Here is a 26,575-nt window from a genome sequence, read left to right as displayed (position 1 = left end):
TATGGTTGAATGATTGTTTTTTTTTAGCTGTTCCTTAGACACTTGAGCAATAATAACCACTTAAAAGTCTGCAACTGTTTCACATATTTACTGTAACATGTTTTTTAAAAAATCTCCCTGATCCACAGAAATCTTTCTTCAGCACCAAATGTGACAAACCATGGATTGAGGTGAAAATTACCCATGTGTAATTATCATATTGTTAATGCACCAAACAGGCTGATCGTGTTTATTCAAGGACTTTAACTGGTGTGGTTCAATCAAAGATCAACTCAAGTCTGAAAGCAGGATAGACAGAGGTCTAAAGAAAGCAAACACAGGAAGAGCTGGATCTCAATGTCACTATTTCGCCATCTCTGTAGATTTCAGTGAGTTCTGAGCTGGTAAATACTCCACTAAAAAACAGTTCAAAATGGATCTGAGTGAAAACAAGTGTGAAATCTGCTTAAACGCATACAAATGTGCATGTAACCTGGTTGTCCTAACAACACAACACACAACAAAGGAGGTAAATTGTCATTTTGATTTAATAAATTATACATACACTTTTAAGATGTACAATGGTCATTGCATTAATCCACATGTCCTTTTTTTTTTTTTTTTTTTTTAAGACAAAGTCTGCGTTCAAAGTATTTACACATGTACAATTATCAGGCAGCACTTTACAAAGCAAGGCATGAATGACAATACAGATGTTGAGCTCCAAATCAAACCTTTAATCCTCCAGCCTCCTCCATGCATTTGAGGAGATTACTCAGCTGTCCCATGAATATAATACATTTTGCCATTCCATCCTCGGTGGGCATGACAGGAAACTGATAAACATCCAATCCACCAAGATCCACAGAAGATTCAGGAGGACTTTGGTCACACCATCGAGTTGGAAGTTGGAAAAAAAATGGGATGAGGAGTGGACATGATGTACGCAGGGCAACAGGTGCAAAAATGTGGCAACTTGTCACACAAAAATTCACTCTGCGACTGGGTTGGAGGGGGGAACTGAGCTCGGTCGGCCAGCTTTCCGTTCGTAGTTGACAAGCCTCTGACCAACCAGGTACCTACAAAGGGAAATCATGAGACGTTATGGGATTATGTAATGTTCCCTCATTTCCCAGATATACAACGACAATATATCTACTTTGAAGATATGTACATTCAATTGTTAATTTTGGGAAATTTTAGCTTCTATAGGACACAATTAAAGTAAAACTCCATTAGAAATTTTAAATAAACTAAAATGTTAACTCAGGCAAGTTTGTGTTAAATGTCCTTACTTGTCATTCTTGATGTGTTCATAAAGGCGTTTGAATTGTCTGATCTGGAAGGAAAGGATTCCAATAAGCGAGACAACCATCAGGAGGAAAGGATAGATCCTCCTCTGCATCAGAATCTCCATCTCAGGGGTAACGCCTACAAAAAAAAAAAAAAAAATGCACACATTTTACTTTTTATAGTTTCAACATTTTGGACTTTGTGGCAACAGCGGTAAACAAACACACTTGACAGTGGAATGGTGGTTCTCTGGGGGAAATGTTAAACATCTTTAGCAAATGAGCTTGTAATGTAAAGAAAGGTGTGATGATTCTGTTTGGATCTGAAAAGTCTTTAAAACAAAAAGTAAAAACTTTAGACGTGACCAGCACGTTCTCAGATACTCACCCACAGCAGGCACCACCCCTGCGGCAATCACATACGGCACGCACAAAGACAGCAGCAGGACAGAAATGACAGGAGAAGCCAGTTTGCGGATGATGAACTGGAGATCTATGTTGCGAATGCCATTTGCATACACCTATAGAGAAGTTTACAGACATTACATTGGAAAGTTATTATATCCATCCAAAAACAGTGAGTCTTCTAGGACAAGCTGTCACCACACAAACCAATTCTGCACAAGCAGGCAAGGCAGAGATTTACTATCAAACCTAAAGCCATCTAAGCTCAAAAGTAAATCTAACAGAAGTGTATTGATATATGCACGCTATATAACCCTTCTATGCTTAATAATGTAGGAGATTCTCATCTACCAAGAGTCTCAAGTCTGAATTATTGACGGTGTGTTTTTAATGGATGCTTGGACATGAAGGGGATTACACACAAAATAATGTGTCCAACATCAATATAATACCTACCTGCTCAATAACAGTCTTCAGCCACCACTGAGGGCCCATGAGAGTGATGGCAGCAATAATTTTGGCATGGAGCACTCCGAGAGCCCAATCCTGCAGGTAGAAATCAAGACTAAAGTATTCCTCAATAACTCATGACACTTTCCAAGATCGTGCAAGAAAATGACTCACAGAGACATCGTGAGATGAACACACACAATCGTACCTGCCACGGATAGAAGAGGGGTGTTTGGTCCAGTGGGACCCTCAGTGGAGCCACAATGACCAGTTCAAACAGCAACCCCAGGAGCAGCGGGATGACTCCGGCCACCAGCAGGGCCACGACCAGAGTCTTCAGGATCTAAACACACAAGTAGAAGAAACACACACAATGGACATAATGAGTGGTTGTACTTTCAGTTAAGGGAAAAGGTTGTATCCCTCTTTGATTGTGGCAGATTTGCTTCTTCATGGGGCATGTGACACTTAATGTTCTTAATGATGTGTTATTTATAGGCAGATTCTGGTACATTGTATTTCAAAAATGACCACAAAAAAAAAAGAAAACAGAGTAACTCTTCAAATACACTGTACTAAGGTCCAGCTCTAGAGAGCCTAATTTTTGAAAAGAAAGGGATTAATCACCACCACCATTTGTAGCTCCGCCATTGTGTTTGGGAGTAACTGAAACACAATAATGCAGTACTTACCATGAGTGTCCACTCCTGGACTTTATGTGCGATAACTGTGCGTCCCTGTGGCATCCAGGCCAGCAGAACAGTGACTCCGCGTATAGACAGCCAGCAGACATACAGACCGCATGCTGCAGTGTACAGCTCATGGATTTTGGAATTGCCCGTCCAGAAGGACATCAGCCAACGGCCAGTGAAGACTGAAACATACAGGATAGAACACATGAACACAGCTTTGATGCTTTGAAACACTTTTAGATCAAGGTTTGAATGATGTGTTGGTTTTGCTGTACGACATCTCACCTGGTAGAGTTAAGCACACCAGACTGGCCACCAGTAGAGTAATGCACATGAAAGCAATCAGTAACACAATCTAGGGAAGAGAAGAACATATTTAGGGATAAAAGCTCCCTGATGGGATGAACTGCAGAACATACTTTCATTATCTGCAACAGAGTTGAGTTACAGAGGCTCAAAGGTACAGTAAGTGGTACCTCGAGTTTAATTGGGCACAGTTCTATATTTGTCTTTAAACCATAAATAACAGAGGACCATGAGTTGTTATTTTCTTTTTAAAGACTTCTGTTAGGTATAAAAATAGTTCTGTTTGATAATGTGGCCTATTCAAGTGATGCTGAGATGAGAAGTAACCTTCTGAGACTGTGACATTTTCCCTTTGTCTCAGCAATTCCACATCTCTGACAACTTTTTGAAATTTAATGACTCAACTACGAGTCGCATGGTGAGTTGGGTGTGTCCGGTACAGTGTTAAAAAGTGTCTTACTTGAACTAACCAGGCCTTGTTTTGTAACTTTGGGGCCTTTGAGAGCTACGGTCAGTGCAGTGATTGTCATTTTGGAAAACAGTAAAAATGAAAATAATTTTCTTGTACAGGACACACAGGTGCACACTGGTGCAAAAAGTAAAAGGAATACAAGGACAGGATGACTCTAAGGGTTCACACAGGGTTCAGTTCTCCTCGTTACTGTAAGGTATATTTTGAATTCCACAAAACCGACTCCTGAACACAGTGTGACCATCTCACCCTAAATGGGAAGCGGAGGGGTCTGTGGTAGGGCTGGAAACCCACTGGTCCTCCTTGCTGCAGGATAGCCTGATGGGCTGCGTGTAGCCCTTCGCCAACAGCTGGGGCGGGGTTGTTATTGTTGTTATGATGGCCGTGAGGGGGGTTGTTGTTATTGTTGTTGTTCACGGGCTGGTTGGCATCATTGTCTTCCTGCTCGCCAAGGAGGTAGGAGTGAAGATCCCTGGAGACAGAAGTGTTTCATTTGTTTAACAGAGTAAATACGAGGAAAAGAAAACACTGGGCCAATATGAAAACTGCGATGTGTGCACACAGATTGTAGAAAAAGTGCTCACTTACAGTAAATATCCAGCACTGACAGTCCAGGCTCGAACTAAGCCTTTGAGCCATTGGCGAGTGTGTCCCTGCTCCAGCAGAGCTGGAAGAACAACCTGAAGTAACAACAGCTCCAGAGACAGCTCACTGACGGGGGCATCGCTGAAAGAGTGGAGAAGGTCGGGAAAAAGACATGTCAGCTGTGTTTTAATCACAAGACTCGACAGAACAGGTGTGATCAATGTTTCTGGTCTCAGCTTATTCAACACAAAATTAAGCTTCAATTTTCTCACGGCAACACGTGGCTATGTTGAGTCCATGTTGTCACTCTACTCATTTCCTTTCATTATTGAAAAATAGTGTTTTCTTAACATCGTTGCCGAGAGACGGAGCCACAGGTTGCACATGGTTATTAAGTGCCCCCTAACTGTGTTCCGTCTGCTGGTTACCTGTAGAGCATCACGTTGTATGGGAGGAAAGTAGGCAGCAATAGTTTGATCAGCCTAATAGGCAGCCACAGCATGAGCAAGACGATGGAGCCAAAGACAACCACAGACAGAATGAACCGCCGCAGGTGTCTGTATATGGGCAGGTGAATCATCTCCTGCACCGGGTTAAAATCTGGGTCATTGAGGTTTCTCAGAAACCACAGCACTCCAGGTCTCAGCACCTGAGAGAGAAAGAGCCCAAGAAAAATTGCTCAACATTACAATAATTTACAAGCGCTGCAGCTTAGCGTGTGTTACCTAAATCATTGCCTGAAATAGTATGTTTTTCTAGTTGTCTTACCTCTCTCAACAGGAGGATGAAAGAGGCAAAGTAGAAGACGTAGACCATTCCCACTAGCCAGTGAAGAAACATTGTTGTACCAGGTGCCGATTTAAAACTTAATTCTCTGTCTTTCAACGAGGCATCAAACATCTCCTGCGGGGGGGGAGACAAAAAAGTGATTATAGTTCAGGGTTTAAATGGTAACTACTCCTTACATACATATGTGATCAGCTTTATGACACAAAATGATTAACACTAGAAAATAAAACTGAACTCCGTGATTTACTGCTTAAAATACCCCACTAAGAGACATTTTAGAATCTGTACATATACAATAGTGAAAACATTGAAGTATTCAGGAGGACACCAGCTTAAGTGGCACTTAAGCACAACGTACTAAATGATGAAGACAACTTAATCCACATAGTCCCCTTTACACATCAATCAGGCTGTGTTCACAGAGCAGGAGACATGCTTACGGCTGTGTAAGCTGCTCCATATGGTCTGAGAGAGAGTGGCTCAATATGAACAGGCTCATGGATAATGACAAGCTGGATAACTGACAATTTACATGTTGGCATAAAGGGACTCAAATCACTGCAACGGTGCTTGTCGGCTTTGACGCATACAAACACCCCGACACACAGGAGAGCATCACAAACAAAGAGCTGGCATCACAACACAGAGCCATATGGCGCTCTCTCACTCGCCGATCCTTCAACCCAGATGCTTCTCTGTTTTTCTGGGTGTTAATGAATGTATGAACTGTGTAACCAAGAACATCTGCTTTTGTCCATGTTGTTGATAGTGCTGCTGAAAGCCATATAAAATGTGTTGTGAAAGGCTCTCATGGGTCGGCATTACCTTGCTCAAGTCAACACACTGTACCACAAAAGAGCTTAACATTCACACTGCCGGTCTTACATATTATTTTTAAGACTTGGATCACATCACAAGCAATATAAAAGCAACAGTGTGAACAGGTTACGGTCTTGAAATTCCTCACACATGCAGAAGACATGGCGTCAGACCCAGCAGGCCGTGTGCACGAAAGCGCCGGTAAATATGGACGCTACACATGCGGAGTGCGACAAATTGAAAAAAAAAAAGAAGAAGCTTTGGAATCAGAGCCAACTAAATCGTTAAGAAATGATAAATGGAAAAACTCTGATGAAGAAAAAGCAGAACACACATTTTATAGATAGTCTTTTGTGGAGCAGTGACTGACTGTCAACGCTGTACAGAAGGTCTGAGTTTCATTCACTGTTTAAATGGGATCTTAAAGCATCCCCCTGCCACCTCCAGCTCAGAACAGCAAAGCCCATATCACTTCAATGACATAAAAGTCAGAGGAAATGTCCTTTCAGACTAGGATTGCTTTGAAAAGAATGAGATCATGTGTATCCGCTTTAGGACTACATGTGATTGTGGATGTTAAAAAGAAAAAGATGTAAAATCTGTAAAAAAATGTATCACATAGGCAAATTCAGAATCTGCTGGTGGAGAAACTGTGATTACCAGAAAGCAAACATACTGTTCGGAAGAAGCATTTTCCTCCCCACAGAGCTTTTTTTTGCACAATTTCAATTAGTGTGGGGTTTCTAAGCAAGCAACTGAGAGGAGCTAGTTCAAAGTGAGAGGACTTTGATGATATAATACAGAGATATTCAAAATGGGATTATGAAGAGAAGCAAGCGAGCCTTACTAAAGAGCAGATGTCAAGCCACCAGCCACAGATCAGAGGAAATACTCCAATCTCTACCACAACCAGGAGAGAAACCTGAAAAGAGAAAGAAGACTTCAATCAGAAAGACTTTATTCTCTATGTCAATGGTTCTGCATGTTGAAATCCCAAATGTTGAAAAAGATTACATACAAATGTAACATGTACATTTGTTGTTGGTGTGTTTCTATTGCTGTACAACAGAGTTGCACCTTAAATCTTTGTTTAAGCTTGCTTAAAATAAATGTCCTTCTAGGAAACTATGAAATAGAAAATAACTTGTGTAGACGATGACATAATCTACACATCACTCTGCGTTAAATTGTTTTATTCTACTACCCTCTAATAAAAGTTAATATTTTTACATATTTTTATCCTCGGGTAATAACGGAGTGATAACATCAGTGTGTATTTCCACCAAGGCCAGTGTATGAGTAACAGAGCAGGAATGGATTTAGAGAAGTTACCTTGACAACAATGTAGCAGACTCCCAGGAGACGTCGAGAGCGCTGGAACCTGACCAGCGCAGCCAGACCCTAAGGAAGTCATTAAGGACCAATACTGTGTCCACATGCAACTACCAAACACAATTAAGGGGACATTATAATGCTACAAGACTACAGTCAGCATGTACCAAACTGTACAACATTTCTCAGAGGTGAATGAGCTATTGATGCTGTGAGGTACAAGGATACATGGCACAGGATGAGCGTCATGGCCAGCAGTATGTAGCCCACGATTGTTGTAATTAAGCCCTCAAAGTGAGAAGCTTGCACCTACAGGAAACAAAATTGAAGTAACAATATTTTATGGTATGCACACATCATTGAATCATAAAACTAAAACGATGCAATTCTTACATATTCCTCAAAGCCGAGACCAACAACAGAGAAGTGCCCGATGTGATAAGGACAGAATGCTGTAGACAAAGACAACAGAAGATTATTTCAGAACATTACTCCAGGAACATTCAAAACAGGACTTTTAATTGTGTTTGACATGACATAAAAATAGTGTGCGGCATTTTTTAATGCTTCATTGTCCAAATCAACTCACCAAACACTAGGATGAAGAGTGTGTTAAGAGACACAACCCAAAACACATGTTCCTGCAAGACAAAGACAAGAGTCTTTTGTACAAATCATTTACTGGTAAGATTTTAATAGAAAAATATTACGAGACATGATCAGAGAGTTACACACGACAAATACTTACCAAAAACACCAGTGATCCATCCAGCCCAAGCATCTGAATAAGAGATGGAAAGACTTTTTTTTTTAAAGTGTGTGAAGATGAACAGCAATGGCATCACATACATGTTAAAATGTAAAGTGTGCAATATGAAGGAGGATCTGTGGCGATAAGTAATATGATGAGTTACCCTTTCCCAGGTGAGCTCCTCTGCTGCTCTATCCCACTCCAGAGCATTCCAATTCATGTCATCTACAGAGACAGACATAAACATGACATTCATATAAGCCCATTTGTAAAATGTCAATGTTTGTGTTGGATATTCTCTACATTTGCCCTGTGATCGAAAAAGACAAAACCTGCTGTCCAGACATAAACCAAGGCGATTCTCCAACCAGGCCAGTGTGCTAACCCCTAGTTTGTCATTTAAAAAGCACAAACATAAAAAAGAAAAAAAACAAAAAACTGTATTAAACATGTCTATGCATATCCGCATATGTCCAGGTAAGAAATTGAATCAGGGCAACAGGTCTTGTTCTGACTAACCAGCCTAGTCAAGGAAACAGCATGAACGGATGAAGCCAATTGGATAAGTAGCAGAACCTTTATAAGGACAAGTGACCAAGTCCAGAGACATGATTCAATTGCTTTGACATTATTCATCATAATAAAACTGAGTCTGTTATTTCTGTGCCCTTTGTTAGTAGTCGAGAAGCTGCAGTTTTGATTCAATGGATTGCAATACATGAATGATGATTTCCAGGGTCTTCGGCAAGTGAAAGGAGTAGATCCCAGAGCGTCTATGTAAGTGATGAAAACAACACTGGGCAACAACTTTGATGTGTTAATTCAAATTCAGATTAGTATCAAGGGTGCAGCTCAGATTTCTGCTAAGCCATGCGATATGCGATTGTGCCAAATTGCAATCAGCTGCATTGCTCCGAGTCTGGACTGATTATGATAGTTAAGACTTGCCTGTATTTCATTGAATTAAAAGCACATTACTGTCCACAGAGCTAAATGTGTATCTTTGTGCTCATCGGATATGGCCACAGCACTGCAGTGAACAACGAGACAAGGCATATTGTCATATCTATGACCAGGCAATGGGATTTGAGTAATGATTTTTAGCTTGTTGCAGTGGGCAGCTAATGCTACAATATTGATGTTGTACTCGTACAGAACTGTCAGCTCCGAAGTGAATATGCTATTGTGTGGGTTTTATTTTTCTTGGTTGCATTCAATTCGCAATACCAACACCCTTAAACAAGAACACTGTATACCAAAAACATCATTTATTTTCAAGCTTTTTGTGTCTTGCAAGAAAATAAACATCATTGTTCATTTGAGTGCTAGAGGAGGCTTCGGATACAGTGTTCTATGATTCAAAAACCAATTGGGACGTTTTGGCAGAGCACAGAACAATTAAGGACACGTTCTGTTTAGTTCTGTTAAACCTGCAAGGTTTTTTTCTTGTTGAGAAAGAACTTTGTATTCTGTGCAATAAATGTACTGACTCTCTAGTGTCTAACGGCTTGAAAACAACCGTTCTATGAAATCAAAGATTCTTATGCTCTACCTTCAGACTGTTCAACACATGGTCGGCATTATAGTCGAAGTAAAATAAATATTCTGGTTTATTCTGGTTCACCATAAAAGTGGTATTAATACAATGCAAGCTCCAACCTTGTGCTCCATTGTTGGGGTCTGCATCTTCAGCAGCTGCTCCCTCTTCTTCCTCGAGCTCTGGGTCATCGCCCTGGTCTGGGGGCACATCAGGGGGCTCAGGTTCTGCCTCATTCTGAGCAGGCGGATCAGCGGGGGCAGGCTGGGCAGCAGGCGGCTCATCAGCTGCTGCCTGACCTGCAGCCTGTGCCTGAGGGAAGAAGATATACGGCTTTAATAAAGGTAAAGCAGAACAATGGATAGCAGTTTTATGCACTAAGGTGGTATTCAATATTAAAACAATACACAAGGTGACAAAAAAACAACATTGCATACTGCATTTTCAAAAATGTTTTCTCTCTGAAAGAATACGTTGATTAATGCATGCAATATGAAATTAAATCAATTAATTTGCAACACTTTTGTTTCTTTAAAATGTATACCACATCTTTTAAAAACATTAATAAATCACAAAGTCATGTTGTACCTCATTGGCTTGCCCAGCAGCATTGGGCGGTGGTGGTTGGTGCTGCTCTAACCACTGAGGGGCGCCACCATGGACTATCTGCTCTCTGAGCCACACCAGGCTGATGAATGCACACAGCGTGCAGGTAACCACAAAGCAACCCTGTAGACAATCTGCAAGCAGGTTCTCTCTGCAAACAAAAATAGAAAGGAAGTGTCCTCTGTAACTGGCAGGTACAGGAAACTATGGAGGAATAAAAGGTGTTTACGAGTATTATTTAATCAAGGCAACATAATATTTATGTGATTAAGTGTGTAGTCCAATGGATGCGACTTACGTAGACAGCATGTCTAGGGGCAGTGTCAGAAGAGAGCTCACAGAGCCAGTAAAAAGACACTTGTAGATGCGACCTGAGAAGAGAAACAAGATAAGGTTTCATTGCGTACATCTTGAATGGATTGTCCACTTAAAGGTTACCTAACATCTCATATGTGACAACTTACATAATACACACAACTGAATAGATCTGCTCGACATTTTTCTTTTCTTTTTACCTTGACAACTAAGAGGGATTTACATATCTTGGGACACATGAGGCATTACTTGTTATGCAATAGTAGTAAAGCTGTACCAGTAATTCTCTTGATCATGTTAAACAACAAACATGAGCAAATGTAGGAGGGTTAACTCATTGATATTTTATCAATAACTGTAATATAAACATCAAAAAGAGTAAATTTAGATTTTTCTTTTTCTATACGTGTGATCAAAATTGTATTTCTAATTTGGGTCAGCAGATAAACATTACCCATCTGCTCTATCGAGTAATAATGTGAACTACACCAAAATAACAATAGTTCCTATTGCTTGGACTGAATGTTCACTTCATCAATAACATATACCACATGTACATGTGTACTTGTGGCTTTGAATATGTTGTTTCATTGTATTCTCTTTGGTTAATACTTACATGCAGTGAGAGGAACCACTCCGAGCCATGCAAAGGCCACCAGTGTGTAATGAAACCAGTAGCGAATGGCTGTGCCCACACTGGTTAGCAGGCCAGCACAGATGTCCTGAATGGGCAGACGTGAGGGCATATCTGGAGAGTAGACTGAAGTGGACGGATATTGATATATTATAAAAGTTGCCTATCAACAAAAGAAATCCTTAATTTCACTAATAACCACACAACAATTAGATGAGATCAAATAATGACTCAAATCTGCAGAGCTAAATTGAGAGACCTGAAGCTGTACAATATATATATTAAAGTGGTTATCCATCGCTATTACAAGGACTTACTTGGTGTGAAAGCAAATCTGTGCTTGCATAATTCACAGTACTCCTTCCTGCTGTGTTTCAGCCACTGGACCAAACTGAAAAGTCAGATTTGAAGGATAAACATTAAAAAAAGTGTCTAAAAATGAATACGCTTGCTAAAACAGGGTTCCCGTTTGATCTTTTTAATCTCATGAGTTAAAACTCAAATGAAAGAGACAGTTATATAACAAAAAGTATCCAAAGAGTGTATATATATTTTCATATATTCAGGTTTGGTAATCAGTCTGAGAGGAGTTTTGACAGTTTATAAAATTTTGACAAACAAAGAGATTAGTTTTTATTCAATATTATCAACCAATGCAACCCCATGTGTTTAATATTTAAAAGAGAATCTGAGACGTAGACTTTGTCCCAGAAAGGTCTTAAGAGTTGAAAGAGCACTCTAAACAATGTCACCTGTGATGCTTCGTCACAACTCAACTGTGCGCACTTGTGCTTGGGCCATAACAAAACCTTCCTAATCTGATTAATATAAGAGTGTTTCAGCAGTTTTAGATGTTGACAGCTCATAAAAACACCATCTTGCCACACTACTACAGAAAAGTCTCTGGAAATAACAACTGGTTACTTAAGGACTCATTACACATGCTGATTGCTACAATATGAAAACACATCGAATTGCACTGAAATTGTTCTCTTATTCAAGCTGGCATTAAATACATATCATTTTCATGAAGGTTGAAGGTTGAAATTTTCCTTTGAAATCAAAGCCTGGCTGCTTTATGCAAAGATATATCAGAGAAGATAAAAAGCCCTTCCCTATTGCTAATTTCAATCCATCTGACACAATTACAGGCGCGGTGGAAATTTAATACTCCTTTATCCAAAATACCTGGAGAGCCAAGTTGTTGTGACAAAGAAAACAACATGGGGAGAGAGTAAGTGGGATTCTACATGATCTGAATGTGACTGCTTGGTGTAATGATCACAACACAACTAAAGTCATGGTTTGGGAGAACAAACGTATTTCTAGCTCTTGGATTCTCAGCAAACGTCTTGAAATAGGAAAACTTACAGTCCCAGACAGGAAGGGAAATCCTGTCACGTTGTTACATGGGATTTTCTCAGTAGGTTGATGTATTTATACTGTACTGTAAAATTGTGATTACAACAATCTTTGACCAGTATTCACAAATGTGGGTCTCTATTTTAAGACTATGGATTTAAGCGTCACAGAGGAGTCAGCTGGAATAGTGGTTACATGAAAACCTCTTGACAAAATCGCAGCTTCCAAAACAGTAACAAGGTAGCAATCATTTATTTATTCTAAGTCAATAACACCTTTAATAATGAAGTATATAAGTGTTCTTATGCTTCGTTCATGTGTACACAAACAAGACGGTTATAAAACAGACAAAATGTGATTTATGTTCCTAAAAACAGATCAGCAAATTGGTTCAGAGAAAGCATGAATTAATGTGTCAAGTTAATAGTGTATTGCTGTGGTAACCGGAGTGTTTTTTTCCCCCAAAAGTAAATGCCTAGAAAGTGGGGTGAAGGAGTGTGTGTGTGTGTGTGTGTGTGGGGGGGGGGGTCTCAGGAGAAAATGCAACTGCACAAGGTCACAATCATGACAGCCAAAGGTGCAGTGCCAACCAAAACACACTTACCATTCCTGGTGGATGAACTTGATACTGCCTGTGCAGACACACGGGTGGTACAGGGGCTTGTCGGGGGTGCCCTCGGAGCGGCACACGCGACAAATATCCGCTGCAAACAGGAAGAAAAAAGAAAGAGAGAAAGAAACACACGCAACAATTACGTTTCTGTGTCACGTTCAGGGCCAAAAGTTAAGTGAAGATGTGGAGAAAAAGACCGGGGGTGTGGTGATCTAAGGAGGGATATATTTAGCACTCAGGCATGTAATCGAGAGGCATATCAGTCACGTTAAATACTCATACCACCAGCAAAGTCCGCAGATTGAAGAGAGGTACACGAGATAATTCGGGCATTTAAAAGAGCATACAACAGGAGGCAATAATGACACCAGCGGGCAACTTCTGGTCAATTCTACGCTGGTTTCTGACCCTCACGTTGAGCTCTAACTCGGCAACATCAACATTCAACAAGCCCTCTCCCGTCCTCTTGAATTAACCTCTCACTACAATGACAGGCTATATTAAGCAATGCTATTAAGCTAAGTTAACCGTTAGCAGGCCAGCTCGGCAGCAGCAGGCTCGGCTAGCGGTGATGAAGCTAACGCTGCACAGACAAAATAAATAATAATAAAAAAAAACCCTTAAAGAGACGCATTCAGACGTCTACCTTCCTCCGCGGTGTCCATCTCGTTTCCTAAGCACGGGTCACCGTTTCTTCCAGGAGTCTCTTGCGCAGCGAACCCATCCACGACAGACAGCAACGTTTAGCCAGCCAAGTTAAGCTAGCGACACGGCTGGATCTTCTGTCTCTGATGCATCGGCTGTCATAAAATGGTCACCCCGCAGATTAACACTTGTTCCGCCGCGTCCTCTCGCTCCCGGCTTGTGCTCGCCGATAGACGGAACCTCCTTATTCAGACTCAAATGGTCACTGTGAAACAACAGACGGTGGAAATTTTACATCCTCTGTGTTGCTGAGACGACACTTTAACTGTGGGAGACAGACGGCTAGGCTAGTAGCTAACCCTCGCATGCGTCAACGTCACAGCTCGCTCTCGCGCAACCGTTTTACGGCAGCACGGACGGCGTCAACAACAAGGGCTACGTTATACTACTGCGTCGTCAGTACGCACAGTGCAGTGCGTTTACCGACGAATAGCCAACGCATATGGAGTATGTTATATATGGAAGTAATATTATGGACGTTGTTTATTTGATACGTTAGATATCATATAACATTAAATTTTACATTTTACATTGAGTATAATCTATAATATACATGAACTGCCATCCTTATCAAATTTGGCAACACATAGTTAATTGTTGGAGAGAATGTCCTCTAATAGTTATCTTTGCACCTTGCCACTGAGGCAGGCACAAGAACTAACTAGCTTCAATTTCAAATCAAATCCCAATTAAGACGATTTTCAATTACTTCCCTGCAGAAAGAAAGAAAGAAAGTCGAGTTCAAACATAGTGCTTTCCCCCAAAATATTTGCTCTCTTTGGAAATACTAGAAAAACTTTTTTAGATTGAAACGCAATGATGAATTAAAGTCAACTCACTTTTTTATTATTGTTATTATTATTATTATTATTATTATTATTATTATTATTATTATTATTATTATTACTACTTCTATTTTCTAATGTATTTGCTTTGGTTATTGATGGTCTTGAAATCCTGCTGATAGGCTTCCCTATTTATTCCAGTGTGTCTATTCATTCATACATAAAGAATCCTGTGTGAGGAGAAAAAAAAATAAACCCTGAAAAAAAACTCATATAAAAAAAGTGCTTAGAGGATACTATCAAGAAGCAGGTTATCAGCAAATCAACCTTTATACATTTACAACACATTTCAGATTAATACTGTTGACTGAACATAATAAAGTTTATGCAGGTAAAAGAAAATAAGGAAAGAAAAGTGATATGGTGTTACCTGTATCAAATATCCAATGTAGGTTTCGTGTTGTCGACGAAGTTGGAAGTTAAAGTTTCATCGACAACATTTTTTGCAGCAGCGGTTCGAGATTTACGGCAGAGCACCACAGCAACATAATCTACAAAAAGCAATTTTTATGATAAGACAAAAAAAGGCCTCTGATCTCTGAATACATTTCTTATGTATCTATCTACACTGGAGAAAGCCCCTCTAGATAAATAGTTTTTTCTTCATGACCTTTGTTCAAAATGAAATGTGAGTTCTGGTGAGAGATCTCAATACTTGGATCTATAGCAGATATCCACAGATTATTTCAGACCCAGCACTTTATTTTGTGACTTTTAACCTTGCCTCAGGAAAAATATAGAAATAATATCGCATAACACTGATCGACCCGATTTGAGGTGATTTCTATAAAATCCTGCGTTTGTCTTGTTTGTGGGACTGTTTATTTCTTTTATTTCTTGTGTTATAAATTATATTAGCCGCTCAGACGAATTGGATGCAGTCGCCATGATATGAGCGATAGAGCCGCAATTACACCATCTTGACTCGTGATTCGATGCTTAATATTGAACCGCCCAATTCACCGGCTCCGTGGCTTAGTTGGTTAAAGCGCCTGTCTAGTAAACAGGAGATCCTGGGTTCGAATCCCAGCGGTGCCTTTTGAGAGGACTTGAAAGGCGTTTTAAGCAAACCACTTATAGCTAATAACCACAGATCTAGTAAACCACAAATGCAATATATATATCAATGTAAAACTAACGGCTTAGAGAAGTTCTCCACATATTAGGATTCGGTAGTGTTTAATGAAATAAATAACTTAAAACAAAAGACCAATTAAGTTGCACCCATCAATCACTTCAATTCCATGCAAAATGTCTTATTCCGGCCCCTTAAACGCTTACTTTCACTTTGTACGTAGTCTGATTGACGTCGTTTACGTCATTTTTACGCACACCGACGTGCTCTGCAAACTTTGCCAGACTTCGAGGAGCAACAGTGCATTTAAACTCTGCACGGTATGTCTGATTTCTCAAACTTCAGGTAAAACCTGCACGCGGCGTCTCTGATATGTCAAACGGAGGTACATGCGCTAGTTTAAGGAATAAAAAAGTTAAACGTATTAAAGAAAAATGCTTCGTCACGGGGTTGCGCAAATGACCGTGAATAGGTTTTATGTCCACCAAAAGCAGAGCTATGTACACTTAGTATTAAAAATATTTCGATCTATTGTTGTTGAGAAATGACTTTTCCTTTTAGATTTGTGTTTTTACCTTTTTCACACTTTGTGTGTCTTTCATATGGTTTGTGCGCATGCAGATTTGATTGCGTATCATAGGGTGTTCGTGTGTAATTTGATTTCTAACTGCGCATTACAATTTGTACTTGAATGTGCAACATGTTCAGTGTCTGTGAATACAATGGCATGTAAATGTCACATGAGGATTCTGCCCCGACAGATTACACTTGTACTTTTTCCCTCAGTAAGAAATCACAGGCTCCTTTTTGCCAATCCAGCTGGTATACATGCATTCACCAGGGTATTCCCATTACACACAATAACACACTGACTTTCACATCTGCAGGCAATATTTAGGTAAGCCATTAACCACAGTCCCTTTATTTTGGACTGTGAGAGGAAACCCGCACAGGTAGAACTTGAAAACACGCCAAGAAAAGCTTGAACCAGGGATGTTCCCACTTTGAGGCAAGAATGCCAAACGCAGCACCACAACCAGTTTTTTTTATTATTGTGTTCCGTTGAGCTCTGCGACTCTGCCACTTAATATTATGAAGGCTATAAAGCAAATGGGACAGAGTTCAGACTAAACAACATGAGCTTACCAGTCTAAGGCAAGCAAGTCTGAGTTACAGAAAAATCTCTATCATGGCAAGAGAGTAGTGAAGACTTGTGACTGAGAGGACAACAAGGTGGAATGAAAGATTTACAGGTTACCTTGCAAGCATGCACAGTTGCACACATCTTATCCCTAACACAAATCAATTGTATTACGCACGTACAAATCTATTTACACAAGCCCAAATTTAGTTACACACATGCAAATCTGTGTATGCACAAACAAACCCGATTACAGACTCAAATAGCATTACACGCATAAATATCAACACGCATACACAAGGTGAGATACCAACACAGACACAAACTCTGCTACTATAACAGCTCCATAGCCACGTCTGACCTTGTGTCTGTTTCTTTCCTGTGTGTCAGCAGATGGCAAATCAAGCGAACCCATGCCCTTGTGATATTGGTGATCGCATGGAGTATGGAGGACTCGGCCAGGAGGTCCAGATAGATCACACCAAAGGATATGTTGTGAGGCCATCTGCTGCATCTGATAAAGCTGTTATTGTCATTCACGACATCTTTGGGTGGCAGCTTCCCAACACCAGATACATGGCCGATATGCTGGCAGCCAATGGATACATGTGGGTTCAATGTAATACTCATTGTAAAAGTGGATTGAGTGCATTATACTTGAGTGTGAAATAAAGTGAAGCATCTGTACACATTTTCTGGTTTTGCCAATCGATGGCAGTTATTTACTGGCCACATGCTCAGGGAGTAGTAAACATGCTTTGACCAGTGTCTTTGTTTTCGCCCTGAACAGTGCAGTTTGCCCAGATTTCTATCCTGGAAAGGAGTCCTGGAAGTCATCGGACGACTGGAATAAATTTGAGGAGTGGTTGGCAGACAAGAAGCCAACAAACATTAATAAGTAACTAAAAAGTTCAATAGATGTTAACGTGGGACTATCTGTAACTGCCTGTTTTAATTTATATTGTTGATCAACTGTGGATTAAGCTCAGCGTAATGGTTAATCTCCTTGAGAATAATCTATCTCTTCCTTTTCAGAGAGGTCGATGCCACGCTTGGGTACCTGAAGGAGCAGTGTGGAGCCAAACACATTGGAGTCATCGGGTTCTGCTGGGGAGGCGCCGCCACACATTACCTGGCATTACATTATCCAGAGATCAAAGCTGGAGTGTCATTTTATGGTATGTCACTACTACAGTAAAAGATGCAGTACATTTTGTGGTAGCACATTCTAATGTTATGATGGCTTTTTAATGTGACTGCAGGGATACTCCGGAACACAGAGGACAACTTTGCCGTGCTAAAGAGCCCTACACTGTTTATCTTCGCAGAGAATGACAATGTCATCCCCCTGGACCAGGTTATTATTCATTCTATTAAAGCTGTAGTATTCTGTCCCACAGGGGGAAAAATAATCAAAGATATTAAACTAAATTCACTTCAAAACGCCAGATGGTGTAGTAAATGACCAGAAACGTCTCATCGGCTTTCCAGGTGAACGTCCTTGATGCCGAGTTGAAGGACAAATGTAAAGTGGGTTATCAGGTGAAAGTATTTCCTGGCCAGACTCATGGGTTTGTTCACCGCAAGAGAGAAGACATCAATCCTCAAGACAAACCCAGCATCCAGGAGGCCAGGACAGACATGATCAACTGGCTCAACAAGTACATGTAACCCAAAAGGCCAGAGGCAGCATGTCCACATGGGTGACAGCTGAATAATAACTGGCTTTATTCACTCATCAAAACTTTTTCACAGGTGGTTGTTACTCATTTGATTGACATTCCAAACACTGATGAACGTTTTACATCTCACTGTAAATCTGTATATTAAGGAACCATGATTCACATATGCCAAATGTTTTTTGTTTTGCAATTCAATGACCAAAAGCATTAAAAAAAAAAAAAAAAAGATTTTGGTTAACTTTTTTTCTTATGCATGTTTGTAAATTTACGATCTAATAGTTATACAAATTCAGCCTTCATGAAAACAAAAGTCAAGAGTGTGGAGATTGCAACAGACCAACATTTTAATGGGGACTGATGGAACAACAGCTTTGAACATCATGTATTAAATGATAAATAGCAGTACAGAGTGCGCTTTGAACACTGAGCTCAGGGAAGTGCTGTTAAACCTCTACCATCTGAGCCTTTATGTGGTCAAATCAGGCTTCAGTCTTCGGTCTCTCCAGGGCTTCTGATGTCGTCTATCTTCAGGATCATCTTGACTACTTGAGTGGCCAGCAGGATTTGCTGCTTTTTGCCAATCAGGGTCTCGATCACATGCTGCTGCTTCATATCTGTACGGGAGCAAACAAACCGCAATCAATAAATGATCTGGCTTTTGGTACAAGGCAGTGGCACTGCTGCCCAAGAAACTGATAATCTACCAAGTTTCTTACCATTGGTGTTTTTGTGCAAACAGTCAATGCCAAGGAAGGCATTGGCCTCTCTGACTTGTCTTGCTCTGACCTCCGTCATGGTCTGGATGGGATTCAGACCACTATTCTCAGCAAGTGCCATCGGGATGACCTCGAGAGCGTCTGCAAATGACCTCATGGCATACTGCTCCAGTGATGGGCACTAAAAGGGAACATTCAAGTAGTGAATTAAAAACAAAACAGATTAATCCTAATGCAAAGTGAAGAAAAAAAAGAAGCATTTTGTGGTTTCCTTTATTCATATACTTTAATTTCTCTCACCTTATCTGCAGCTTGGTTGACAGCCAGAGCACAGGCTATCTCTGAAGCGCCACCTCCGTACACAACACGGTTGTCTCTGACCAGATTACGAATCACGCACAGAGCATCATGCAGAGCACGCTTGGCCTCCTCAATGATCTATTGAAAGATGAAATATAGTTGAACCCAACAGGCAACAGTTGAAACATATCAAAAAGAACTCGTCTCTTTGTCTGCGCACCATTTTGTTGCCTCCACGGATGAAGATGGTTACAGCCCTGGTGTTTTTGCACTCCTGGATAACCAGCATGCGATCCTTGGTGGTGCCGAAGGAGATCTCCTTCACCAAACCAGCCATGCCGAGCTTCTCCGGTGTCAGCTCGCAGAACCGAGGAACAATGCGGCCTCCGGTGGCAATGGCTATCAACTGATGGAAGAAGATATAGCGGCTATTGAATAAAATAGTTTTTTTTACAGAAATTGTACATTTAGACAAGTCACCAGCTGAGCTGACCATCTCTCACCTCAATCTCAGGCCCTCCAACCCAACGCACAGCAGGCAGCTCATTTTGTAGCAGAAGGTGGTTAGCTTCATCATCAAAGCCCCACTGACAGATGGCCAGATTAGCACCGTTGCTCTTGACCTAAGACATGTTTTAAACAGTGAGTGCATACCTGCATTCAATTTTCGAGCTGCTTTTTTCATACTGCACAAGTACCACTTGACGGAAAAGCTCCAGGCGCAAACTAACCTGCTGGATCATCTCCTCAAACTTTTCTTTTTCGTACTTCTGAAGGGCCTTGTAGTCCTCCACAGAGGTCACATCCAACTTATGCTTGGTCTTGGGCTTAGGCGGCTCGAATGGGCAGGTGAGGATCGCAATTTTAACATCTCTCAGAACCTGAGTTGAAATGAAAAAAAAATAAAAAATAAAAAATAAAATAAAATGTTTAATTCTGAATCAGTTATTACACAAAGACATTCCAAACAAACATTTTGAGTTAAAACCCACACAATTATCCAACACTAATTTTCTCCAGTCAGTGCAGTATTTACACACAAAAAAATAATACACACAACTTACGTGTTGTGGTATTAAATGCCAAGATATACGGAGACACTTCTAATTTGCCTTTCTGAACTGTGATCTTTTATGCCATTCATTGAAAGATTTAAGGAGTGACATTTCCTCTTGGATCGCACCTTGGGCATCTGAGGGTGGCTGAACTCCTTGTCGACGATGACTCCCTTGATGAGCTGTGTGTCCTCCAGCTTTCCTCCCACCTTGCCCTCCATCTTGATGAGCTCAAAGTCAACATCCTTCCTCTCCATGTCAGCCACGGTAAGGATGGCATTCACTGCAATCTCTGCCATCTGCCTGTGGCACCGGTTGATGCTGCAAGACAACAGAATCTTTTCAAAATGGAGTTTAGCACATCTGGCTTTGTCTCCCAGGAGGAAATTAATAAAACGGTTCAATACCAAACAGATACTGGAGAATTATAGCTTATGATGTAAAATGAATGTCGAACACATTTCAACAAACCTAAAACATATTGAAATAGTCAGGAATAGTAGCATCATTCTTCTTGATTGCACAAGAAACAGACACACACACACAAAAAAAAACCCTAGCAGTATTTTGCCTTAAAAACTTACACTTTAGATCCCAATGTGGTCATGGCTGTCTGAATGAGTGGTTCTGTGTTGTTGGGGTCGTAGGGGAAAGTTTCTGCCATTTTGTCCAGCTGATCGATGGCAATGTGTGCAGCCTGGTCATAACCGTCAGCGATCCTGATGGGGTGGATCCCGCGGTCCAGGAGGCTCTCAGCCTGCTCGAGCAGAGCTCCGGCCAGCACTGAGGAGTCAAGAGGATAAGTGGAGACAATCAATTTCTCGTGGAATATTATTACGACTTTGTCAAAGATGCAACTGTCCTGGTGATGTTAAACAAGCTAACATTTTCAGTAACACACTTCTTTTATAATGTCTGCAATAGGCAGGGTTTTTCTTTACTCCTGGCAAAGGGAATCTCTTCATTTGTGTTGATGTGAATTGACAAAACCCACTATAAGTCTCTCAAGGCACAGTTTACTATTCAGTATATGTAGACTTAAGATGAAGTGCAGTGTATATAAAATGTTTTATACTGAACAAAATGACTATTTGATAGTACAAATGTAAAATTTAAACAGACCTACTTAAAGTGATGCTTAGTGAACCACAGAGATTTAGAATGCAAGGAAACCCCTGGCATCAAGAGGATGAATTTAGCAGGAGAGTACAAAATAGTCAAGAGATTCTGCCTTTGAGACAAACTCTCACATGCAGCTAAATTGCCCTGTAGACACCCTCATTTTGTAATGTATGTTTCTCGTACCAACAACTCCAGTGGTCCCATCACCAATCTCATCATCCTGGGACTTGGACAGCTCCACCATCAGCTTGGCAATCTGATGGTCAACATCCATCATGCTAAGAATAGTGGCCCCATCATTGGTGACAGTAACTTCTCCATCCCTGTCCACCATCATCTTGTCAAGACCTGGATGCAAGGACAGTATAATAATCATAAGTGACAAAAACGGTATGTCTCGGAATGCAAGTGAAAAAGATGCACGCTATATTCATTTATACTCACCATTTGGTCCCAGGGATGTTTTCAGTGTTGATGCAACAGCCTTTGCTGCCATAATGTGAGACTGCAAAAAAAACCAAAAACACATTTCCATGTCATCTTGCGTAGATTTAGGAACTTAGACTTCCTCTCAAATAGCAAAAAACTGCTATGAAGAAAATTATACAACAGGACAGAAGAGATGTTCATCTCGGATGACCATTTGGGGAGCAGCCCCGACAGAAGCACCCACTGACTGAGCGCATTACAGGAAGCACATGGGCCTCTGCTAGCACGACGAGCTAATCCTGGCCCGTAAACTAACATGCTATTGTAGAGACAATTTAGTAGTTTGGTTGAGAAGACGCTCATAAATCACAACCCCGTCTAGAACACCCATCGCGTCGACTTTACGTATCCAACCCATGCAAAGAGCGAGCATGTTAGCGACATGCTAAGCAACGTGCCCGAGCTGCAGTTGGTGAGCTAGCCCATTGTACCTTCAGTGCGTCAATGCCTGTGAGCCGTGTCTTCTTATCCTGGTCTTTAATGATGATGAAAGGCCTCCCATACTCATCAAACGCGAGTGTCCCCAAAGAGGACATGTTGACCGAGGAGTAGGGATGAGTAGTAGGTGTCCGGCGAGTAGATTGTGATTTTATTGATGGAAATCTGGAGTGTTGCGGAGCTGCGAGCCGCACGGATCCGCCGGCGACTTCTGGAAGGCTCCACGGGCGGGGAGGGCGGAACCAAGTACCGTTAACTGTATCCTATTACACTGTTGCACCTTTTTTTTATCCACTTCGACAGACAATGAGTCATAAACATATTATGAAACTAAATCTTAAGACTGTTTTAACACTTTTATGCAGTGTCCTTTCAAGATTGAAGTAAAAACATTTTTCTCTGTAATGTGGATCGCTCCGTTCACGTTGAATCTCGGCATCTGCCGTGATATCGCGAGATTTCAAGCAGTAGTGAATTGACTCAGTCTGGTGGTGTTGGACTGTGAATTCTCACAACAGACATTTCAGGTAATGTTCGCTAACGCTACCCTCTGTAAATAACTTCTTGTTGTTTGTGGTTTTGAATATAAAACGTTTATCTGGATGTGTTATGTATTAGAAGCGTGAAAACTTCACTTCGCGGGGTAAATCAGATAAATGTGGTCGGTAACTTTTAGCCAGAATGGATGTGCTAAATCCTGCAACGGACTATTCTTATGATGTGTTTGCGTTCAATTCTGATTTATAAAGAGATCGCGTCCACGTTTTGTTATATGGTTATTGTTGTCTACGTCTAAAAATTACGCAACGTCCGGGTGTTGAGACGGTGGCTTTTAGGGATGCTGCTCTGAGGCCATCCGTGTGGTATTTGTCACTCCTTGAAGTATGTAGGTGAGAATATTTTGTGCTGTTGACTATTAATATGTTACTTCAGTCCATTTTTCACGTTGTGTAAATCCAACGATTTATCGATTCGATGTTGCAGTACGTTGGGATCTCTCCTCTTTACATCCAGTGCATTGTTGAAAGTTATGGCAGCAGAGCGATTCTTTCTTGAATACATTCGTTTGAGGGTAAATGGCATATATTGCATAGTGTCTTTCCTTTTTGGAAACAAATGAACATTGTGTGTGTGTGTCTAAAGTTCTCCAACATTATCTGCAGCTCAGCAACAAGTTTGTTTGGTTAACTTGTGACTTAGAAATTCCCTAATCTGTAGAAGACGTAACTTGAGATTCACTGATGGTCTGCTGAGATCGACTTTAGAATGCCACAGTCTTACACTGAATCAGCAGGTTATAGAAATACTTAGATTTTTATATGAATGGGTCCATGAATGGGTCCATTTTCCGGGTCCTGCTTGCTTGCATTTATATCTGACAGGAGCAGCTGCACAGATGCAAGAAGCTAAATTTGTTCTAATAATCAGCTGTTCTACTCTCCTGTTTTACGTCTGAGAAAATTACAATATGTCATAAAGTACTAAGTTTACAAATTCCATATTTTTTTCTGTCATTTCTAGCATGCCCTGTGATGTAAAGCCTCGGTTTCTTGTCCTGTATGGATCTCAGAAGGGACAAGCCCAATCCATAGCAGAAGGTATTGCTGAGGAGGCAGAGGAGCATGGCCTTGTTGCTGATCTCAGCTGCTTGAATCAGAATGAGAAGGTAACTATAGGTATCAATAACTATACTCACATAGAGTTGTCAATAAAGAAATACATACCCAATGAAACATCAGGCTAAGGAAATAAGATTTTTTTCTTATGATTGTGTAGATATGCATGCAGTCCGTTTTTGGCTGGTTGGTCAAAACAGACACTAATTATTCATATAACTGGTTCCAGTACAATTTGGAGAAGGAGAATGCCCCTGTGGTATTTATTGTCGCGACCACTGGAGAAGGAGAGCCGCCCGACAATGCCTTACAATTTGTAAGGTCCATCAAGAAGAAGACCCTCTCCAGTGATCACTATAAACACCTATGCTATGCACTTTTAGGTAAATTCTTCTTTGAGGGTCTGTATTGGATTTTTTTCATGGATTTTCTGTTGACATGGGTGATTTTCTTTTCCTTTTTCACAATGTAGTTGTTTGTCATTACAATGCAGCGCAGTGCACATTGTTTCTGAGCAGTTGCTTAAGAATCTTCATCTGTTGTCCTCTGTCTGCTCCAGCTTTAGGAGACACTAATTATGCCAATTTCTGCAACTGCGGCAAGACAATTGAGAAGCGTCTAAAGCAACTTGGGGCCAAACAATTTTATGCGACAGGATATGCAGATGACGGCATAGGGTAGGTTAAGTCACAGACGTTCAATTCAAACCAGTTGATATTTAAATTGTGCTTTTTTGTTATTGTGTTTACTATGATTTCTGTCATTTGGTGAACAGTTTTGTTTTTTTGTGCAGTCTCGAGGTGGTTGTGGATCCCTGGCTTGAAGGATTGTGGCCTGCCATCAAAGGAACCTTATCAAACATGGCGTCTGATAGGACTGCTAACTTACAAGGGAATGGACCAGAATTACCCACAGAAACTTCTGATTCAGCCATACCAGATGTCCAGCTTAACCTCTTAAGCATCACTGACCATCAGAACTGTGTGGCAGTCAGCACATCTGTGGACAGGGACTCCAAATTTGCATCTGCTACTTCATCTTCAGCTTCTGCTGTAAGTGATCTCAGGCCAGCTATTTCTACAGAGAGCCCTGATTTGGCTTCTCAATCCTGTGTCGGTGCCAACGTTGCTACATCAGCACCAAACACACAGAGCCAGGATGCTGGAGTTCCCCATGTGGCATTGGCAGCCTCGCTGACACGCTCCATGCCGCCACTGTCAGAGTCGTCGCTTAATGTTCCCGTGCTGCCTCCCCCGTACTTGGATGTCTCTCTTCAGGAGGGCGATACTTTGGAACAGGTGATGAATGTTTGCTGCTGATAAAAGCACTAGTAGTAGTACACTTCGCTATTCATCTCAATAATGTTTTTGTTTCAGATGGCTGGACCTCTGAACAAAGACGCTCTTCATCAGGTGCCCATTTCCACGGCAGTTCAGTTAACCAGAGGAGATTCAGTCAAGACGGCACTGCTTCTCGAGCTTGACATTTCTGTAAGCATGCCATAATAACTTTTACTTTAAAACAAATATTGATTTGAAGCAGAAACTTAAACTTTATGTGTTTCTTTTTAATCCCAAGGCTTTCCCAACAATGGCCTACAAGCCAGGGGATTCCTTTGATGTCTTCTGCCCAAACAGGCCTGCAGAGGTGGATGAATTACTCTGCAGATTGGGCCTTCAGAACCAAAGAAATCATCAAGTCATTGTTTCTCTAAGAAAGGACACAAAGAAAAAAGGCAATACTGCAGTGATGGAAATATCTCCATTTTGTGTTTATGAAAATGTGCATTGTTGAGAAAATCTTCTAAAGTTTTTTTTTCTCTGTTTAAGGTGCCGTGGTACCACCCCACATCCCAGAGAAAGTTTCTCTGCTCTTCCTGTTCAGCTGGTGTCTCGAGATCAGAAGTGTTCCGAAGAAGGTACTATTTTTGTGAACTTTATGCCATTTACAAATTTGGAAATTGTATAAACCAAACCACTTTTTAATTTTGACACTACTTGTTTTGTAAATGCTTCAATTTACTAGGAAGGATGTCATTTTTTCCCCTTCAGCTGTTTTTGTTTGTTTTATCAAAGCTTGGAGGAACAGTATTGTTTTCTTATCCCACATATTTTTTTTTTTTACTAAGCAAATGTGCTGGCACTGAAATAGTGTTTGTCATCACTGGGTCTAAACCCAGAAGATTCACCATGAGTTATTTTTAGGTTTATTGAGTTCAGGATAGACTGAATTTTCAAAGTCTTGAATCTGAGGTTGCATAATCATTGGACTTACCAGATCCTCTGAGGCAATGAAGAATGAACGTCAAGTTTAAGGTGTGAAAATGTCAAACGTTTGCATACTGATGCTTTAGCAGTCAATCAGCTTTTTACACAGATACACCTCCTTGAGATTCACCTGATTCTTTGAAATTTGCTTCATTACCAGTACTGCACGAGAACAGTTTTACATA

General features: G+C 40.8%; 4 protein-coding genes across 9 annotated transcripts in view; 2 read left to right on the top strand and 2 right to left on the bottom strand.

Annotated features, from left to right (window-relative positions):
* Positions 1–509: 509 nt before the first annotated feature.
* On the bottom strand, positions 510–13,990 carry LOC308125502 (E3 ubiquitin-protein ligase MARCHF6-like). Of its 2 annotated transcripts, XM_080489321.1 has the most exons (26): positions 13,944–13,990; positions 13,586–13,849; positions 12,931–13,030; positions 11,282–11,355; positions 10,947–11,090; positions 10,314–10,386; positions 9,998–10,166; positions 9,532–9,721; positions 8,036–8,097; positions 7,870–7,902; positions 7,711–7,762; positions 7,515–7,573; positions 7,350–7,430; positions 7,122–7,190; positions 6,637–6,711; positions 4,950–5,084; positions 4,610–4,830; positions 4,185–4,322; positions 3,846–4,068; positions 3,104–3,173; positions 2,819–3,000; positions 2,335–2,469; positions 2,133–2,222; positions 1,660–1,792; positions 1,275–1,410; positions 510–1,058 (listed from the first exon to the last, which is right to left on the bottom strand). In XM_080489321.1, the coding sequence occupies exons 2-26, from the start codon at positions 13,602–13,604 to the stop codon at positions 971–973; spliced, it is 2,751 nt and encodes a 916-aa protein (XP_080345447.1). In that variant the 5' UTR covers positions 13,605–13,849; positions 13,944–13,990; the 3' UTR covers positions 510–970. The 2 variants fall into 2 exon arrangements, with proteins under 2 accessions (XP_080345447.1, XP_080345446.1); XM_080489320.1 differs by having other exon boundaries at positions 13,586–13,988.
* Positions 13,991–15,800: 1,810 nt separating this feature from the next.
* Positions 15,801–18,693, top strand: cmbl (carboxymethylenebutenolidase homolog (Pseudomonas)). Of its 3 annotated transcripts, none has more exons than XM_080489890.1 (6): positions 15,801–15,884; positions 17,099–17,313; positions 17,496–17,603; positions 17,741–17,883; positions 17,968–18,062; positions 18,197–18,693. In XM_080489890.1, exons 2-6 carry the CDS (start codon positions 17,099–17,101, stop codon positions 18,374–18,376), a joined length of 741 nt encoding a protein of 246 aa, XP_080346016.1. In that variant the 5' UTR covers positions 15,801–15,884; the 3' UTR covers positions 18,377–18,693. The 3 variants fall into 3 exon arrangements, with proteins under 3 accessions (XP_080346016.1, XP_080346018.1, XP_080346017.1); XM_080489892.1 differs by having other exon boundaries at positions 17,968–18,086; positions 18,340–18,596; XM_080489891.1 differs by having other exon boundaries at positions 15,820–15,909; positions 18,197–18,596.
* A 14-nt stretch (positions 18,694–18,707) lies between these two features.
* Positions 18,708–22,953, bottom strand: cct5 (chaperonin containing TCP1, subunit 5 (epsilon)). Its single transcript, XM_080489889.1, has 11 exons — positions 22,501–22,953; positions 22,025–22,085; positions 21,764–21,928; positions 21,043–21,241; positions 20,587–20,779; positions 20,135–20,284; positions 19,907–20,026; positions 19,624–19,809; positions 19,404–19,541; positions 19,104–19,284; positions 18,708–19,001 (listed from the first exon to the last, which is right to left on the bottom strand). The coding sequence occupies exons 1-11, from the start codon at positions 22,603–22,605 to the stop codon at positions 18,874–18,876; spliced, it is 1,626 nt and encodes a 541-aa protein (XP_080346015.1). The 5' UTR covers positions 22,606–22,953; the 3' UTR covers positions 18,708–18,873.
* An 8-nt stretch (positions 22,954–22,961) lies between these two features.
* mtrr (5-methyltetrahydrofolate-homocysteine methyltransferase reductase) overlaps positions 22,962–26,575 on the top strand; it is a 29,669-nt gene continuing 26,055 nt past the window's right edge. For 2 of the 3 annotated variants that reach the window (XM_080489887.1, XM_080489886.1), the window contains exons 1-8: positions 22,962–23,034; positions 24,029–24,173; positions 24,353–24,506; positions 24,683–24,800; positions 24,917–25,421; positions 25,500–25,613; positions 25,702–25,858; positions 25,953–26,041. In XM_080489887.1, the coding sequence (XP_080346013.1) occupies positions 24,030–24,173; positions 24,353–24,506; positions 24,683–24,800; positions 24,917–25,421; positions 25,500–25,613; positions 25,702–25,858; positions 25,953–26,041 (1,281 nt within the window). In that variant the 5' untranslated portion in view covers positions 22,962–23,034; position 24,029. The remainder of the gene's footprint in view (positions 23,035–24,028; positions 24,174–24,352; positions 24,507–24,682; positions 24,801–24,916; positions 25,422–25,499; positions 25,614–25,701; positions 25,859–25,952; positions 26,042–26,575) is intronic. The other variant, XM_080489888.1, reaches the window with a different exon arrangement.

Source organism: Lipophrys pholis (genome assembly GCF_963383615.2).
Source record: "Lipophrys pholis genome assembly, chromosome: 20".
NCBI lineage: Eukaryota > Metazoa > Chordata > Actinopteri > Blenniiformes > Blenniidae > Lipophrys > Lipophrys pholis.
The sequence above is the reverse complement of the archived record's forward strand: the minus strand, read 5'-3'. Positions and strand labels throughout refer to the sequence as shown.

What these genes read in the sequence shown, in the direction of transcription:
- LOC308125502 (XM_080489321.1), bottom strand. An exon ending in CCCCAACAATGGAGCACAAG is followed by an intron (nt 8,098 to 9,531) that starts GTTGGAGCTTGC and finishes CTGTCTCTGTAG; the next exon opens with ATGACATGAATTGGAATGCT. An exon ending in CCCTCCGCTTCCCATTTAGG is followed by an intron (nt 3,174 to 3,845) that starts GTGAGATGGTCA and finishes TCTCTTCCCTAG; the next exon opens with ATTGTGTTACTGATTGCTTT.
- cct5 (XM_080489889.1), bottom strand. Translation starts at nt 22,605, where the DNA reads ATGTCCTCTTTGGGGACACTCGCGTTTGATGAGTATGGGAGGCCTTTC. An exon ending in ACCACATTGGGATCTAAAGT is followed by an intron (nt 20,780 to 21,042) that starts GTAAGTTTTTAA and finishes GTTGTCTTGCAG; the next exon opens with CATCAACCGGTGCCACAGGC. An exon ending in GCCACCCTCAGATGCCCAAG is followed by an intron (nt 20,285 to 20,586) that starts GTGCGATCCAAG and finishes ATTTCAACTCAG; the next exon opens with GTTCTGAGAGATGTTAAAAT.
- cmbl (XM_080489890.1), top strand. Translation starts at nt 17,099, where the DNA reads ATGGCAAATCAAGCGAACCCATGCCCTTGTGATATTGGTGATCGCATG. An exon ending in CTGGCAGCCAATGGATACAT is followed by an intron (nt 17,314 to 17,495) that starts GTGGGTTCAATG and finishes CGCCCTGAACAG; the next exon opens with TGCAGTTTGCCCAGATTTCT. An exon ending in AGCTGGAGTGTCATTTTATG is followed by an intron (nt 17,884 to 17,967) that starts GTATGTCACTAC and finishes ATGTGACTGCAG; the next exon opens with GGATACTCCGGAACACAGAG.